Below are 18,196 nucleotides of genomic sequence, written 5' to 3'. Positions count from 1 at the left end.
CAGTGTATATGTGTGAGGGTGGGAGGGAGATAAATGGCTCTAAAACTATGCTTTATGCTTATGCTAAGTTTGTTATTGAACATTACATTACATTAACATTTACTCCTTTACCAAAACTAAAATATTGCATTAATGGCCTGTATAGCCAAATCATTTAATTTTATTAGAACTTGAGTGTCTCACAAGTAAAATAATAATAATGGCGTTTTACTTTCATCACCTTTTACATTATGTTTTTATTTCATGTCAATGTAGTAAGAAAAATATTAACAAATACATCTAAAATAAAAAAGTCGGATAAAGTCAAACTATGTTGTGGTATTTTTAGGCCGTGGCCAATGGCTGCATGTAGATGCAGGTCCATGTAGACCAATAGTGGCGGGAAGGCGGGACTAAGAGTTTGCAACTGTAAAAACCCGCACACATCATGGGTTGACGACTGTAGAAATAAACGCAGACGTACGATGAATGCGAAATCCCGGACATCTTAGAAATCTTGCCGGACACATGTTTCACATCCCCAGAAACAGTGTTTGCTCAACCCTGGTCTTGGAGGCACTCTGTCCTGCACAATTTCTTGCTTTCCCTGCTCCCAGCACACAATCAGCCAATTAACAAGCCCTTTCTGAGATGCAGGGGATGCGTTAAAGCGGGTAGTCCACTAAAATGTGCAGGGCAGGGTGCCTCCAGGACCAGGGTTGAGAAACACTGCCCTAACATATGCGTTCCTCTTCTTTATGTTTCTGTCAGGTTGTAAACAGGCTAGCCTTCAACCTAGACAATGATACGTGCCTGTGATATTTCCAGATTCAGCTGTAAGACTTTCCAACTGGGCAGTTAGAGCTTCACTTTACATGCATAGTCTATTTTGTTTGGATTATATATATAGATGTCGAGCATGCTAGCACTTGCAAGCTCTGGTCACCTTATTAGCCTTATTATTTATTAGATATACAAATATACCTGCCAGTGAGCAATATAAACAATGTTGTTATTTTTTTGTTAGCATACTAATAATATCTGTAATGTTGGTTAACCATTGCTGACATACAATAATGGCAGGTGTGGAATTGATAATGTTTTAATACATTAGCTTACTACCTAACTTCATATTTGCATTGTAATCTTCATAGCTTCATCACATACAGTCTTTCATTCTTTCATAGCTTTGCACATTCATCTCACCACCTGATTTCCAGTTTTCATTGACATCAAAGGGACAAGTCCAGAAAGTCATCTTTTATTTCTGAGTATTTGTTCATGCATGTGTTTCATTGTTTTTAAAATCGATTGATACTTTTATGCTTAATGTATTCCAGTTTTTAAAGATAAACGGAAGTACAGCAGAGCAGGAGCAGAAAGTGCATGAAAAGAGAAAGGTTCAGCATGAAGTTCTGAATCTCAGTCATGCATCATCCTGCCTGAGGCATCATGGCAGTTATCGAAGATGAGACTGTAGTCTGTTCCTCCAGCTTTCACGAAGTCTGAGACCGTCTTACTGCCGCCAAAGTTTTTTGTCTCAATAATCTGTGAGCAGAAAGAAAGTCTGTTAAGTTCTGAGGGTGACTGGGAGAATGACGATCCTATTATTTCAACAGACAAGCATCTTTCAGACAGGACATAAATAGACCTCTTTGGGTGATATCACTCATGCAGCTATAAAACAGTGGACTAAAACCTTCACCTTCCAGTTGGAGGCCATGTGACGAGCATGCACGACCACCGTCTGGGACGAGATGCCATAGCCGTCTCCTTTGTGCACCAGCCACTGGGTGCCATCAGCCAGCGTCACTCTGAGATGAAAATGCAGCATAACAATATTGTGCATGAGTTTAAAGAGTTTCTAGCTGGGAAGAAAAGTCATGTTTGAACAGTTTTCTTCTTGATTCTAGTGCAGTTGATCAGCCATGTTTAGAACCTAAAGTTGGCTTTTTGAGTGTATGAGCTATGAGCTGTTAAAATAGCTAACATGTAATGGAAGCCATAACACCCCACCAGTTGGTATTGGGGAACAATTGCATGCGCAACAGTGCTAAGTAATTTAAGATAGCCTTTAAAGTTTTTAACAAAAAAACTGACAAAATCAAGTTGCATACCTAAAACAGTAGTAGCGGCCACCCTGAAGCTTGAATTTTGTCCGTTTTTTATTCGAACGACTAAATATGAGGAAAACTGTGTCAATTCTTTAATGAAACTAAGGCTTTAAAGTCTCTGCACAGACTTTCAGCTAAAATTATGTATATTGTCCAAGATGTAAGTGGCAAATATAACAAACACTGACATTAAGGCTACAAAACTGAATGCAATAGTCGTAGGTGAGACTATCGACATCTACAGACAACAGTAATAAGATGCATTTTGCATGCATTTCTTCAGCTTCTTGATCAGATTAAAAAAGTGTTTTGTTTTTTTTTGCAATAGTACCTCACTCCAGAGTGACTGAGCTTGCCTGCTTGGAAAGACAAGCCTTCCAGAGGTCTGGTCATTCGTTCAGCCTTATACACTTTGGAGTTGTACAGTTTCCTTAGGTCAGACATTTTGGAAAGGTCATAATTATAGTTGGTGTTTCCTAGGAAAACATAGGGAGCAAACAAAATATCAGTCACAGCATTCGCATTCACCTCAGCTCTTTAAGAAACAGCTGTACTGCTGGCTGAACAACATTGCTTATGCAAACCAGTTAAAACACACACACATACAAAACAGCAACTTAGTGCATATCTAACAAACTTACCATTGCCCCAGGAGCATTCAGTAAGTAGTAGCACTGTGGCCAACACAGTCAGACTGAGAACAACCTTAAGGCACATCATGGCTGGTCCTGTGAAGAAGCTTTAATCTTCTGAGGTGTGTTGAGAGCAGCACAGTGCAGGGTATTTATACTGAGCATGCCGTACCATCCTCCACTGGTGTGGACTGTCCCCTCATAGATCCCAAAACATGGGAAAGAGCAAAATTGCGCAACTGCAGAAAACCCTCCCACTTTTTCTTCACAGCTGCCATTACTTGCGTCTTTACTGCCAGGTGGTGAGGCTTAACAGAACTTCAGTAACTTTGGCAGAATCAAGCATATTTCATTAGTTTATTATTTTTGTGTGTAAATCTAAATGCAGTGTTTGAGAAATCCTGGAATAGCTGCAGTGAGGGTGATGCACTTAACCCTGCCGTACTTACTGCTGGGAAATTCCAGCATGATGAAATCAAAACAGATCCAAACAATCATTGTGTAATGGTTTGGAAAGTGAAGGAGGTGATTTTTTGATACTGGTTAGTACTGACAGTGCTGGCAAGTGAACCTGGAGAGCACAGTACGTACTGCCAGACGCAAAGTTCCTGCATAGGCCTTATGTGTAACAGTGCACAGTACCAGCAGATAAACCCAGCAGTGGAATGAGGATCCTCAGATGGAGGATAAGGCTAGTGTTTAGTGGCAAGATAAATATTGAACACTACACCAGACTAGCAGACATGTTTACCGAAGGCAAGTAGAGCTGCTAAATCAATAACTTGATGAAAAAATAAACAGAAAGTCTGAGAAGCAATCTTTTAATGTTTCTTTTAATAAACAAAACCTCACGATACAGCGAACAGAGTTAAACACAGAACACAAAAGAAAATCAACCTGAGCTCAGATTCCTGAGTCCACACTATTCAGCTACAGCATCCTCCATAACGTTTAGGACAGAGACACATTTTTTCTTGATATGCCCCTCTGCTCCACAGTTTAACATTTGACATGAAACCAATCGGATGTGAGTAAAGTACACTTTCCTGATTTTAATTCGCATATATTTGCATACATTTCAACATGTTAAAATGACAAGTTTTTCCTCATTGGGACATAGCAATAATAAGTACATTAAAGCTAGAAATTCCAAAGTAAATGGTGGAGCAGAGGGGCAAATCAAGGAAAAACTTTTTGTTAAAATTTTTGGCCCAAAATATTATGGAGGTCACTGTATGTCAGCTGTGTGCCTATTTTCAAATGGCTCCTTCTTGTAAAAGTAGGGGGTTCTTGGCCACGCTGAGTGACCAACCCCTGCCAGATCCTTCAACAACAGTCTAAAGTCTGGCTTACAAGCTTGAAGATGCATTAGTGCCAAAGACCCATTAGTGCCATGTGCTCTGCACTGGGGCTACTGGGAGTGCTGCAGCTGGCATCGACTCCTCCAATTGACAGCAGGTAGGCATGGTGCAGAATAGGCAGTTGCAGTGACAGTCTCCGCTGGACTCTGGACACAAACACACTGGTCAACTTTATATCTACTATTTCAAGAAACTTAGCTAAATTTTAGCTAGTTAACATCAGAGTCTATTTAATGACACTTAAAGCAAACCAGTAATCTTTTGTAACTAGTGTATTATGGCACGCATACTGTATGGCACAGTGTACTTTTGTGAATGACTTTGCAACAACATTCAGCATACAGGCACATTTGTCTCATCCCATGATATTTAGTCCTCATCAGTCCAATAATTCAAAGACGTATAGTTTATTCAGAGCTTTTGTGAGCAAAGGCCAACAGACATTTAAAGGCATTTCACTGTCCAAACCTTTCACCACATGATCATATAAATATTCAAGTGTATAAAATATAGTTTCTTACTGCTCAGGAGAGTTGATGTCTTCTGAGTATTTGTCACTGTAGCCTATAGAGAAATAACAAGCAATGTGAGTTAGCACAAAGACATGAATAGATGCTCTTGAAATTGCTTAAACATGTGAAATATGCATTGCCATTATGCCATGTGCATTTGATTGTCTAGTTCTGTTTTTCTGTATTCCAAAATACTATAGCCATATAATACCATACTAATATCCTCTTTTGCTGATCCCAGAACTCATATACTCTACTCTGCTTAGATACTGTAATTTACTCAGTAGTAATGAAGTGTACATTTCTCTGTATACATTTACTTCTATATCGAATACTTCTATATACGACAACAAGTACCATTTGAATGTATAAATAGTTATTTTCCTAGTAAACCTTTCTTCATATGCTCTATATAGGACCAAACAAAGTTGAAAAATAACCTTTTCCTTTACTAAGTACTATATTTAACCCCTTTTGTCTAGTGTAGCCTATAGCTATTGAAACCTGATTTTACATCAATGTCAGTTGAACACCTTTTTAGAACTGAATCAGCTAAAGGTTTAATGTATCTCAGCTTTTCAATTTAAAAAAGCAAACCAAATATCAACCCTTAATCAATGGCATTTCAATGCTGAAAAACAAATCTTTTTTCAATGCTGAAATATTTTCCATATATTAATGTTGTTTTAACAGTCGATGTTCAACCATCATCGAAAAGCACACTAGATATCCACATTCAGCCAATGCAGTTAAATAAAAATATATTTTTGATATTGAAAAAGGCAACAAATGCTTTAAAGCATTGACTGTAAGTCAGATTCTTTGGCTGTATTACACCAAACCCATGCCCTCTTGCTATCTAGAAGACCAAAACCTAGTGTCATACAATGTTTTCTGTAATATGCTGAAACAGGTTTCATACATGGTTGTATACATATTCTTGCTGTCATGCAAAAAATCTCCCAAATTGGAAATTTGGAAAGGAGGAAGGAAAAGTTTTTGTTAAAAGAAATTCTGACACAATATAAAAACAACTGCCAATTTTTTCAAAGATTTTTCAATAGCTTACAAAGCTTTCAGAAGCAGAGAGTAGTGTTATTGAGAAAACTTGAGAGCTGGCTCCAGTCCACCTGGCATCAACCTTAACCAGCTCCTTCCGGAATCAATGAGGAGGAACGTTATTTCCCAGAAGTCAGAGGACTCATGTGCATTATTACATGACAGACACAAATTAAGGCTTAGTCAGCAGGGATTAAAGTATAATAAGGCACACAAAACAACCCATCCCTGAGTAAACAGTGATTCATCAATGTGTCTCATACTCTCCTTCTATTTTTCTTTTTCTTTCACTTTCTCAGACCATATAACACATAATGAACCGTAATTGTGTTACAGTAGAGTTCTGTTTTGGTGTGTTCCTATTTAAACCCCACTGAAAACACATCTGTTCTGCTGCACTGCTAAACACCTAGTAATAATGACATGCCATCTTCAACATCACCATGTTTAGAAGCTTTATAGATCCAAGGATCGTTAAACACTTAATAAATGAGATTACATGTTATTTATTAATCTCTTCCTACCTGTGTGCTCCCCAGACTCTTGCATGTTTATAATGGATTTGTATGAGAGAGTGCTCAGTTCCTGCAGCTGCCTGGCCAGTTCCTCAAGCTCCCTGTCCAGCTGCAGGTGAAAGTGTTCAGTGCACAAAAAATAGCACAATGGCTGAACAAGGTCAAGGTCAAGGTCTAACATGGTAAAATCCAAGGAACAGGCAAAACAAAGCCATGTGGAGAGATATGAATGGCATACAGTAAGAACTTCAGATATCTGTTTGGCCACATGAATAATAAATGTCAGCATTCTTTGATTAGATTTACCTCACTGATGTGCATGATCAAATGTTGGTTGTCTGACTGTAGAACATCAAGGGGAGCTGTACTGATCAGTGTCAAACAACTAGAAGTGCCAGAGGCAGACCGCTTGATGCTTTCCTTCTCCTTGTTCACACACTCGCTCTCTTTCTCTCTCTCAGCAGTGTGGAACTGCCTGGGTAGAGACACTCCATCAGGGTCTGTCCTTATCAGGATTAGCTTTTAAAATAAAAGTCAGACGCAATCAAATTCAGTGATGAAGCTCCTTTTCACATAATTTTGCAACACTTACATGTCTCTGATATCCTTATTAAATGGGAGTGATCCTGGCTGGGTAACAATAATTGAGACAAAGTGATTTTTGGTGAAAACTCAAATGCTCACAATTTTTTACTTTACCTCAAAGGAAGTCAGTCAGTCATGACATGAAAAGTTTGCTCCTTTAGCTTTGCACTGAAGCTCCAAGGCTCCAACTGAAGCTTAGGTATATGAATTCAAAACTACAGGCCTATTATAGAGTCATAAACCACGTCAGCAAGTCTATTTGAGGCTTAGATTTTTCACCAGCCTATGCTTTAGGAGTCGCTTAGGAAAAAGTACAGGCAATGTCTATCTTCACTACAGCAACACATATCTAAAAGACCCAGCATATATAAAATATACAAAATAACTCTAGTCGGTAATCAGTCTTACTGTAAATAAAGAGTATCTGAAAAGAAAATGACGTCAAACCTTTGGAACAAACATCAAACTCAGAGTGACGGAACAGCAGGTGATGATGACGACGCCCACAACACAGAACTGGATATTTGGCTGATCTTTGGTCAGTAAAGCCACAGAAGCACCCATTATACTTAAAGGGCCCATTACACACACACTGATCCGGGTACACCTGCTGTCACTCAACATGAGGGTGTTTGAGTGTTGAGTCTTCCAGGCCAGGACACAGCTAAGCAGCTAGACAACACATGGGATATAACAGGGAGATAAGGTTTATGTAAGCTCCCAGGACAAAAATGTAGTCACCTTGCATGTTTAAGGTGTTAGAAAGTAGGCTCTGGTAGATGGCGTTGCACTAGTACCACAGATAGCAGATGGCATTGCCACTGCTGGTAGACCTGTATGACCATATGCTTCAATACACCTGCAAATTTAGCTACTTCCTTCACAATATTGCCTTTGGCACAACCAAATGCAATCACTTCTTTCTGCCAGTCATTAACATCTGCTTTGCGATTTTCCACACATCCAGAGACATTCACTGCACTGTACCATCTCTTTTCAATCTATGAATCCCTTCACACACCTAACAGGTACTTACACCCTGATCATGTTCATGCAATGCCATCTGCAGGAGCCTAAAGTTACTACCACCAAACACGCAAGGTGAGCTTACCATTATATAAGTCACCATTCCAATACATCTCTTGAGTGAATAACAGGTATCTACTAAAATGACTTACATCTATATGTTCTACAGAATAACAAACAAGTTTGGGATGTAATAGAATATATGGGAATATATAAGTCATGGGAATATGTACTCAGATTACAGATAGAAAGTATCCTTATTTAACCTAGTTATGGTTTGCAAAGGTAGTATTCAGTATACAGTTACAGTTACATTTAGTATGTTTAGGAGACTACTTTTGGAATTCTTACTGACTGAAAGAGAGAAAATTATAACTTCTATAATCAATACTTATAATAATTAATAATAATTAACCATTTAAAAATTAGCAATCCAACATTCTGACATATCAGACAAAAGTCTGTCTCTTACCACTAGCGAACACTTAGAAAGATACATGATGGTCATCCATATGCTCATATGAGTGTTCTCACAATGCTCCAAAAATGGACGAATGGCAAAGTCACCATCAGGAACAGCCTGAAGCAAACCACAAAGAGAAAGTTTTGTCCTTTGTTAAAAGTATATTTCTTTTGCTTTACTCCCAGGTTCCTTGTCTGTTTTAGCTTTCAGTTTCTGTCCTGAGGATATGGCTTCACCTGTGATCCTACTGTCTGCCAGAATTATGAGTCTGCCCCTGTGTATTGAATATCCTTTATGAAAAGGATCAAGTAAATTCAATACGTAGTTCCATCCAGCCTTCTCTAGCTGCTGAAAGTGAGACTTTTATAGTCATCCAGTAACCATGTGTCAAAATATAGTCCCTAAGAAAATACATTAACCAGGGCCATTTCATACTCTAAACAGTTGCTTAGACAATTGCTGCATGTACAATAACAACACTTGTATGGGTGGGAGATTCCAGCAAGACTCCGCTTAGTGGCCTTCAAATGTTATGAAAATTCTGAACATTGTTGGTATTAATTTGGAGTTCTCCTCATCACATCTCACCTCCAAACTGAATTCTTCCACCATCCTCTGCAACGGATTCAAAACTTGCAGGCTGATTAAGAAACACACGTCTACCAGCAGCAGACTGCAGACTATTCTAATAAGCACATAGTCCTTCATCATCTGCAACAGAGAGGACAGTTCAGATATTAATTTGAAAAAAAGTTCTCAATCTTCTCAAAATTTACCTATGAATTATTCTATTATGGAGGTTACTAATGACACTAATGTTAAGTTAACACATTTCTTTAAGATTTCACAGTAATAATAAAAAGCAAAATGACTTGAGGTAGTCCCTTTTAAGAAGCTTCTTCTTTTTTATTTTTTTTTACAGATGGTATGATGTTTGCATTCAGAATTTACTGGCATTTAATTGAATCCGTTCTGTCATATACTACTGAAATGTTCACTGTGCCACTGGCTATAATGCAAGCCCATTGCATGATTAATCAACTCCTGTGCTTGACAGTTAGAGAGGTGTTCTATTCATGAAATTCTGCACTCCTTATTCTCCAAACTACAAAAATATTTTAACTTCATTAGTCCATTAGACCTGTTTTTAAAATGCACCAGGCTTGCTTTTAAAACTGCTGATACTGGATTTTATGGTGAGCATGCAGGAAAGGTTTCTTCTTATGACTTGTCCATGATGTCAAGGAGAACAGTACACTCCAGAGTTGACTAAAATTTCTTGAAGGTCTTTCAGCTTTGGATGTTAGCTCATCTTCTACTTACTTAACTATTCACAGTAACAGAAATGACCTGTTTCGACCAATTTTATTGTTTGTTCAGAAACATCTGAAAATGTGAGCCCTTACCCTTTTCTGAGCTTTGACGCGACCAAACATGGCATAGAGTCTCCAAATTTTGGCAAACATTGTCCCAAACGCTGTAGTGTATCCAATGTTTAGGAACCATATTCTGACCTGTGGCAGAAAGGGGGCTTTTTAATAGGAAACTACTGTGTGCTAATAGACTGTGTCGCTTCATCAAAATGAAGTAGCTTTCCAGACAGTATACAGTTGAAACCAGAAGTTTACATATATATTACACATATCTGTATTTTACATGAATTTAGAATAAACTTTTCCCGTTTTAGGTCAATTAGGATTACCAACATTATTTCTATTTACTAAATGCCAGAATAATGAGAGAGGGATTTTTAAGGCAATTTTTATTACTTTCTTTAAGGTCAAAAGTTTAAATACACTAAGATTACTATACCTTTAAACAATTTGGGACAGCCCATACCATGATGTCATGTCTTTGGAAGCTTCTGATAGGTTTATTGGCAACATCTGAGTTAATTAGAGACACACCTGTGGATTTAGTTTAAAGCACACCTGAAACACACTGCTTCTTTGTGTAACATCATGGGAAAGTTAAAAGAAATGATCCAAGATATGAGGAAGGGAATTGTGGACTTGCACAAGTCTGGCTCATCCTTGGGTGTAATTTCCAGATGCCTGAGGTGCTTCAAACAATTATACGCAAGTACAAACAAGATGGGAAATGTCCAGCCATCATACGACTCAGGAAGGAGATAGATTCTGTGTCCCAGAGATGAACGTGGTCTGTTCATCTCTGGGACACAGAATGGTCACAGAACTATGGTCTGAAATGTGCCCAAATCACCCCAAGAACAAAAGCAAAAGACCTTAAGAAGATGCTGAAGCTGGTAAGAGTGAATCATTATCCACAGTGAAACGAGTACTGTATCGACATGGGCTGAAAGGCCACTCTGCCAGGAAGAAGCTATTACTCCAAAAGAAACATAAAAAAGCCAGATTAATGTTTGCAAATGCACACAAGGACAAAGACCTTAATTTTTGGAGACATTTCCTGTGGTCTGACAAATTGAACTGTTTGGCCATAATGACCATTGTTATGTTTGAAGGAAGCTTGCAAGCCTGAGAGCCATCCCAACTGTAAAACATGGGGGTGTCAGCATCATGTTGTGAGGTTGTTTTGCTGCAGGAGGGACAGTAGCACTTCACAAAATAGATGGCATCTACATTGTGTGGAAATACTGAAGCAACATCTCAAGACATCAGCCAGGAAGTTAAAGCTTGGGTGCAAAATTGGGCTTCCCAATGGACAATTACCTGAAGCATACTGCCAAACTGGTTACAAAGTGGAAGTCAATGTTTTGAAGGGGCACAAAGCCCTGATCTCAATCCTATTGAAAATATATGGGCAAAGCTGAAAAGGCATGTGCGAGCAAGGCAGCCTGCAAACATGGCTCAGTTACACCAGTTCTGTCAGGAGGAATGGGCCAAAATTCCTGCCAACTGTTGCGAGAATCTTGTGGAAGGATATCCAAAACGTTTGACCCAAGTCATACAATTTAAGGGCAATACTACCAAAAACGAATGAAATGTAATGTAATGCATTTAGCAAATAGTAATTATTTTGGGAATACTAATTGACCTAAAACGGGAAAAGAATATTCTGATTGCATGTCAGACAGTAAGAAAAAAAGGAAACGTGTATTTTTATATAGTGTATGTAAACTTCTGGTTTCAACTGTAAGTATTACTGTGGCCACCACGTATTTTGCCAGAATAAACATAGAGAGAAACAACATGGTTGTGGATCTATATTGATTAACCACAGACAGAAATAATTAATGGTAAGACATAATTAAAACTCACGGAGCACAGAGCATCAAATACTCCTTCAGGCACAGATGACCCATCCAATCCAAAAAGGACGACAGAGGAATAAGATAACAGTGTTCCCAGGATCAGCAGAGTGTTCAGTGAAGGGCTGGATAACTGGACAGCCCTGGAAAGGAAAAGAGCAATGTGTATGTGCACACTGTTATGTCCAAATTCCTACTTTTTTGGCTGCAGTATGTGCCTAAAACAGGACAGATGGAAAAGGCTGCTGGACTCCACAACCAGGCTGGATTTAGACAAAACAAGACACCATTGTTGGACACAAATGGAATTTGGTTTCCGCTTTTATCCTATCCGAGCAGTAAATACACACATACACACTAGTGAAACACACACAGTGACAGTGAGCCCAAGTGCCCGGAGCAGTGGACAGCCATTGCTGCGGTGCCAGGGGAGCAGAGAGGGTGAAGCGACTTGCTCAAGGGCCCAACAGTGGCAGCTTGCAGAGCCTGGGTATCGAACCCTCTCATCAATAGCCCCAAGCTCTTGATTACAACCGCTAAACCAGCGCTGCCCATTCCCAGATTATCCAAGTAGGAACACCACATTACACCTGAAAGAGTCCTTGGGCAACATTCCTAATACTGCATTCGCTTACCAGTGTAAAATGATAGAAATTGAATGTCACTCTGGATGAAGTGGATGTAAATGTAATTTCTTGCCTGTGACCGCGGTTCTGGATGATGAAGAAGAGGAGGGCAATGGACACGAGAATGCCAAAGATAGAGATGGATGCTAAAATGCTGTAGAGAAGCAGGTTGATCTGCATCCTCTGGGGATATATGTGGGTACGGTCCTTAGTATGCTCATGTCCTGCACAGGAACAAATCTGGTATTATTATACTGCAACAAATTATTATTATTATTAGTAGTAGTAGTAATAGTAGTAGTAGTAGTAGTAGTAGTATTGTTATTGTTGGTTGTTGCTGTTTATGAACCAATTTAACAGTTCAAAGTGCTAAATAAATAAATAATAAAATTCAATAACATTACTTAAATTCTAATACTTTTACTAATATTCCAAATTAAATAACCAACCATTTTAAATACTTACAATCCTTATAATTTGTCCTTCCCATTTTCTTTAAGCCTTAGAAGGCAGGCCTTACCTCATTGCCACTCACCTTTGAACCAAATGGGACTGGCAAACTCCAGCTTATCTGTAATAGCACTGTATTCACCAATCTGGACCTCTCTGCCAGCTGCAGAAATATAAGGAAACTCTCTCTATTAGCGCATGCAAAAGATATAAACATATATAACAGATATAACATCCCATTAAACGTCCCTTTGAGGATTTACCTTGAAACTGGGCAAATTTGATATGTGCTACCCTCTCACCATTGCGGAACACAACATGCCCCTAAAAAAGGCAGAAATCTTTTGTACAAATATACCAACAATTGATCATGTCCTGGTCGGTGGTCATTCATTTCTTATGCTAACTGTTCAAGTTTAATCTAGCTTGTCTTTTACAGCATTGTTAAAACCTCACCGTCACTCCAAAGAATGTTGTCTCACTCAGGGCCTGCAGGATCATGTATGTCACTTCTTTGTCAGTAACAGTATAGTTATCATGTATGCTGTATTTCTCTCTGTATCTCAGTGTCTCCATGACCCTCGTCAGAGCTTTGGCCAGCACCCAGGTGCCATCGTATGCAAAGCCATGGAATTTAGTGGAACCCAGACCCTTCAGCATGCACCTTTTCTCATACTCCCTCTTGTACTCCTGTGGGGTCTGGAACAATCACATATCATATGAGATTTATTACTGATCCGGATCATCTGGGAAAGTGTTCATAGGATTTTTAGAAATCCATCCAATAACTAATAATAATAATAATAATCTGCTTATACTTTCCTATTGGGCTGAAAGCCCTGAAAGACAAGCTGATCACAGTGTACTGAAAAGTGAGGTAAACAAATGTATTAATACCTAAATTAGTATAATCTAATCATTTTAATAATAACAACAAATTGATAGGCACACAAACATACTCTGCCTGAAACCCCTCTGGTGTGTCTTGAGCTGAGGGTCTCAAAGTCCACAGTGACAGTGCCCTCCATTGCACTCAGTATACTCTGAGCAGAACAGTTGGAGGTGCCCATGTGTGTCCACCAGCTTGTCTGTGACCAACCTGAGAGGATCCACTGGTACTTGTGACCGAACATGCCCAGCTGATAGACCTGCAACACCCAAGAGGTCACGCTACTGGGAGGTTTTACTTTAGCGAGTATATTCAATAGAACTATAGAGTTACACCACAGAGAGGTTACACTACATAAAAATAAACCTACAGAGAGGTTAACACATAAAAAGGATAAACTAAAGAAAGGTTAACCCCCAGAGAAAGTACATAACAGAGAGGTTACACCTAGGTTTTAATTTTAGAGGTGCCAACAAAATTGACAAAATCACCTCTCTAGGGTGATCCAGCCCTGTCTCTGGATTTAGGTGCTAACATCTATGACCTATATGGTATATAAATAAGATTTTATTAACATGTAGTTTTACCATAAAAATTATGTCACAGAGAAGTTAAACCATAAAGAGATTAGTAAGATGCTGTAAGGCACTATGGGCAAACTATACTACTGAGACGTCACATTACAGGTTACAAAAGTAAGACCTAAAAGATTCTACCACAGATAGATTACTACTGAAAAGTCACACCACCAAGGAATTACCATGCAAACATTATACTGGACATTTAACTACAGAGAAGGGGTGTAATGGTTTGTGTATTCGTACAAACCCTATGGGCCGTACAGTATGGGCATCACTGTTCGGAGCATGGAGAGTAGATGATACGCACCGATGCTACCTGATTTGCGCCCCCAATATCAATCTGTGCTGCCCACAAATGATCACAAAACCATAAAACTAACCAAGAGCTAACGTAAGTTTTGAATGCGTCTTATTAGACAGGAAGGTGGTTCAGTGTGGAATAGCTTACATTATCTATCAGCCAGACACCTGCTCCACTTACAGTTATAGTTATATATAATATATATGTCATAATATGCTGGGCACAAATTGGCCAGGCGACATGAATTGGGTAAAAATACACAAAATTAGGCTTAATACGAGCCCCTGCCCCCTCCTCCTCCTTGTCTCTACTTCTCACTGTGGCAGAAAAAACACTGCTGTCACTGAAAAAAATGAATATTATAAAATCAATATTACAACTTACGCAGCAGAAGACCTTTGCAGCTAAAAACTCATCAAACTGACCAATTACTATCCTCACATCATTTTCCTAAAATGGAGAAAGAACACACTACACTAAGTAAACACAAAGTGAGTAAACAGATAAATAGGTGTGTTATTTAATGTGCTTTGGCTTTTCTCATAAACTGCTTTAACAAATGACAAAGAAATGCATATATAGTTATATAGTTATCACATAATATAGTTTTTATATGTTATTATAGGCAAGTCTTTGACAAGACAGTTATTTTCAGTCAGACAAGACCAGGCTCTGACTATTTCTATGAATTAGGAAAGACCAAAATACTTTCAAATTAGTGTTTAAAAAACATTTTAAAACCTGGCTTTTTGTTGAAAGGTGGGACTTTATTTGTAAGCAGATGCCATTCATACTTCAATATCAGGGGCCGATCTCCTTATTTAATTGTCTCGGTTATAGAGTTCTAATAAAGCCTGTGAAGTCTGGCTGCTGTCTGTATTTTTGATAACTGCTATCTTCACTGCTACATGTGTTACTGAAGGCTCTTTTCAGAGTATATATATATATATATATATATATATATATATATATATATATATTACATACCTTTAGTGTCTTAACAGCAGCACAGGGGTCACCAGAGAACCACTGTGCTTCTGCCAGCTCAACTCCAGCCTTTTTTAAAAGCCCAGTGAGGTCCTTCTGCACCTATATTACAGAAGACAAAGAATTTGCAGTCATTTATACTATTATTTTAGCCACTATCAACACAGAATTACTACAAGTCCAGGTTCAAGAAAATGGCATCTTATGTCTACTGGTCACATGATTAAGAGCAATGTAACAATCCCCATCTCGCTCTGTAGGGGGTTTGAAAATTCACTTTGAAAAAGGGATGCAACTACAATGTGTTGGATATTAAAGGGTATGTATGAAACATACAATGTATTTTTGAGGATATGCCTCTTCTTTGTTCCAGATTTAACTCAATGACAGCATTCTGCTGAAAACCCAGCTCCAGACTAGCATTTACTGGTTGCTGGTTTCAGATTGTCTAAAATGGTCTTTGATGGTCAAAGCTGGTTATCCAGGTGATAACACACCCTACGTACGTTAGCGTTGGTTAACCAGCTTATGAATTTAGCATTTGTTTTTGGTCATGCTGGTTATGCTGGTAATGCTGGTCGACCAGCTTGGTGGTCAATGTCATGCTCATCTACCACCTTGGTCTTGTTGGTCAAGCTTGGTCATACTGGTTGTCTAGCTTGTTCGGGTTGATCATGCTTGTTGACCAGCATAACCATCAAACTTAAACAAAGCATACCCTAGGTAGGCTGATCAACCATATTAACCAGTTTAAGTTCAACTAGCTTAAATAGCTGATTGACCAGCTGTTTTTTTTCAGCAGGGCAGTGTTAACTAAGGAAGGTTGAGATTAGTTAGCCAGAATCATCCAGAAACCACTGCAGGGTGCAGGGTGAAGGTTCATCATTCATACAAGTATTAGGACATTCTGAATTGAGTCATACCGACATGGCATTACCTCAGTGAACCTCTCCTCCAGCTGGGTCAGAGTGCCCACTCTCTTCCACCCATAATGACTAAGAAACTTCAGCAGTGCTGGGTTAACTGCGCTGTCTGACGGCACAACACGGAAGAAGTTTGGGTATCTTCTTTTGTTTGCAAATGCAGGTGCTGTTGCAGCAAAGGACAGCTGAAATACATACATTTTCACATATCTGAAAATGATAAATTCCATGATTTTAAATTATGTAATTTAAGTCATGTTCCAATTCCAATTTGACCAATTTATTATTTGCTATTTACAATCCCTAAATTGCTTAACTAATCACCTGCGGGAGATTCCAGGCCTCTAGAGACTGAGCAATGGTCGACGTCACTGACGAACACAACCCTCCAAACACAATCAGGTACTTGGGACCGTAGAATATGGCCTCAAAAAAGCCTTTCAGTGCTTTGGCATTGTCACACTATCAGGAAGAAAGCAGGAAGAACAACACTGAAGGAAAACAACATGATTAACATGTACTGTAGCTGCTATTAGACTGATTAGATTAGTGTAGACTGTGTGATCTATTGTATCCAAAACAGTCATTGCAACAATATTTTAAAACCAAAGCTGATACCCTGATGATCAGCACCCATCCTGATCCCAAAAGTATTGGATACACCATCTTTCCAGAGAACAGGGTTCCACTGCTCTATAGCTCAATGCTGGGGGCTGTATACCCTTCTACCCCAAGCCCAAGCCCATGCCTGGCATTAGGCACGGTGCCAATAGGTTAATGTTTATCTGCTCCAGAGAGACCTGTACGATTGGCAGTACTTCTCTGCAGGGACTAGACAAGCTGTATTTGTGCATTTGCACATCTGTGTCAGCAATGGGTGCAACATAAAGTAGCGGAATGCATTCATTAGAAAGGGTGTCCACAAACATTTGGACATATAGGGAATGTCATACATTGGTGTTAAGCAGATGTTATACAGGGTGTCAGGGAGCTGTTATTAATATGGGGGAGAGGTGGGATGTATGCATTGTTAGCTCTTAGTGGAGGTGGAGGCTAAAAGAACTCCTTTATCTCAGTGTTACCTTGGAGTCTGCAAAGTGGAACTGAAGCTCATAGTCGCGTAAAGGAGCAGGTTGCTTGCTCAGGTGCTGTAGTGCAAGCCGGACTGCAGGCATGACCTCTGCTGTGACGTTGCCCCACACTGGCCCACTGCTTAATGGCATAATCCACAGCACGGGCAGCTGCTCTCTTCTCTGGCACAGTCCCAGCCAGGGAAAGCACAGCATCTCCCACACCATTAGAACCTTCAGAAGGGTCCAGTGGCCTTCCATCATGCCTCAGAGAGCAGCGTCTATGCAGCTATGCACTGTCCCCCAGCTCTGGCTTGACGGCTTCTGCTCCTCTAAGCCGTGCTTTAAGCCTCGTCTGCCTGGGCCAGGCATTCCTGCAGTCTGAAGGAAGTCTGAGACTCGCGTGAAGCCACTGAAGGGGATGAAGGGATAAGGCGAGGGCAAAGAGCCACTCACAGACATCTGCCACCTTTACTAAATCCACCCAGCTAATAAACTCCTGCTGAGCTTCAGCAGGTTGTTCACATGTTTTCTTAACACACACCTGGTAATGGTTCATTTATTTGACTACACCAACATCATTTTATAATCCTCAGAGTCTGGAAGTACCTGCATTTTGCTATACTTTATGTTTTTCTAATCATGTAATGAATTATGTATTTAATTATGCAATTAATTAATTATGTAATTGGGGCAGTGGTGTCTACGTGGTTAGAGCTCCGGGCTATTGATGACAGGGTTGTGGGTTCGATACCCAGGCTTGGGAAGCTGCCACTGTTGGGCCCTTGAGCAAGGCCTTTTACTCTCTCTGCTCCCCGGGCGCTGGAGTTGGCTGCCCACCACTCTGGTAGTGTGTGTACTCACTGCCCCTAGCTCATTAGTGTGTGTGTG

General features: G+C 39.5%; 2 protein-coding genes across 3 annotated transcripts; both read right to left on the bottom strand.

Annotated features, from left to right (window-relative positions):
* Positions 1-1,224: 1,224 nt before the first annotated feature.
* LOC140556255 (uncharacterized) lies at positions 1,225-2,921 on the bottom strand. 2 transcript variants are annotated; one of them, XM_072679937.1, is made up of 5 exons: positions 2,735-2,921; positions 2,425-2,569; positions 2,097-2,156; positions 1,685-1,793; positions 1,225-1,527 (listed from the first exon to the last, which is right to left on the bottom strand). In XM_072679937.1, exons 1-5 carry the CDS (start codon positions 2,811-2,813, stop codon positions 1,402-1,404), a joined length of 519 nt encoding a protein of 172 aa, XP_072536038.1. In that variant the 5' UTR covers positions 2,814-2,921; the 3' UTR covers positions 1,225-1,401. The 2 variants fall into 2 exon arrangements, with proteins under 2 accessions (XP_072536038.1, XP_072536039.1); XM_072679938.1 differs by lacking the exon at positions 2,097-2,156 and having other exon boundaries at positions 2,735-2,918.
* A 950-nt stretch (positions 2,922-3,871) lies between these two features.
* Positions 3,872-17,566, bottom strand: LOC140556246 (gamma-aminobutyric acid type B receptor subunit 2). Its single transcript, XM_072679920.1, has 19 exons — positions 17,318-17,566; positions 16,560-16,697; positions 16,250-16,420; positions 15,313-15,414; positions 14,710-14,775; positions 13,514-13,702; positions 13,011-13,253; positions 12,818-12,878; positions 12,640-12,717; positions 12,178-12,328; positions 11,489-11,621; positions 9,653-9,760; positions 8,835-8,957; positions 8,256-8,363; positions 7,205-7,429; positions 6,479-6,691; positions 6,182-6,281; positions 4,608-4,650; positions 3,872-4,232 (listed from the first exon to the last, which is right to left on the bottom strand). The coding sequence occupies exons 1-19, from the start codon at positions 17,564-17,566 to the stop codon at positions 4,094-4,096; spliced, it is 2,640 nt and encodes an 879-aa protein (XP_072536021.1). The 3' UTR covers positions 3,872-4,093.
* Positions 17,567-18,196: the final 630 nt, after the last annotated feature.

This window comes from Salminus brasiliensis, chromosome 5 (genome assembly GCF_030463535.1).
Source record: "Salminus brasiliensis chromosome 5, fSalBra1.hap2, whole genome shotgun sequence".
Lineage (NCBI taxonomy): Eukaryota > Metazoa > Chordata > Actinopteri > Characiformes > Bryconidae > Salminus > Salminus brasiliensis.
Note: the sequence above shows the minus strand (reverse complement) of the source record. Positions and strands in the feature narration are given on the sequence as shown.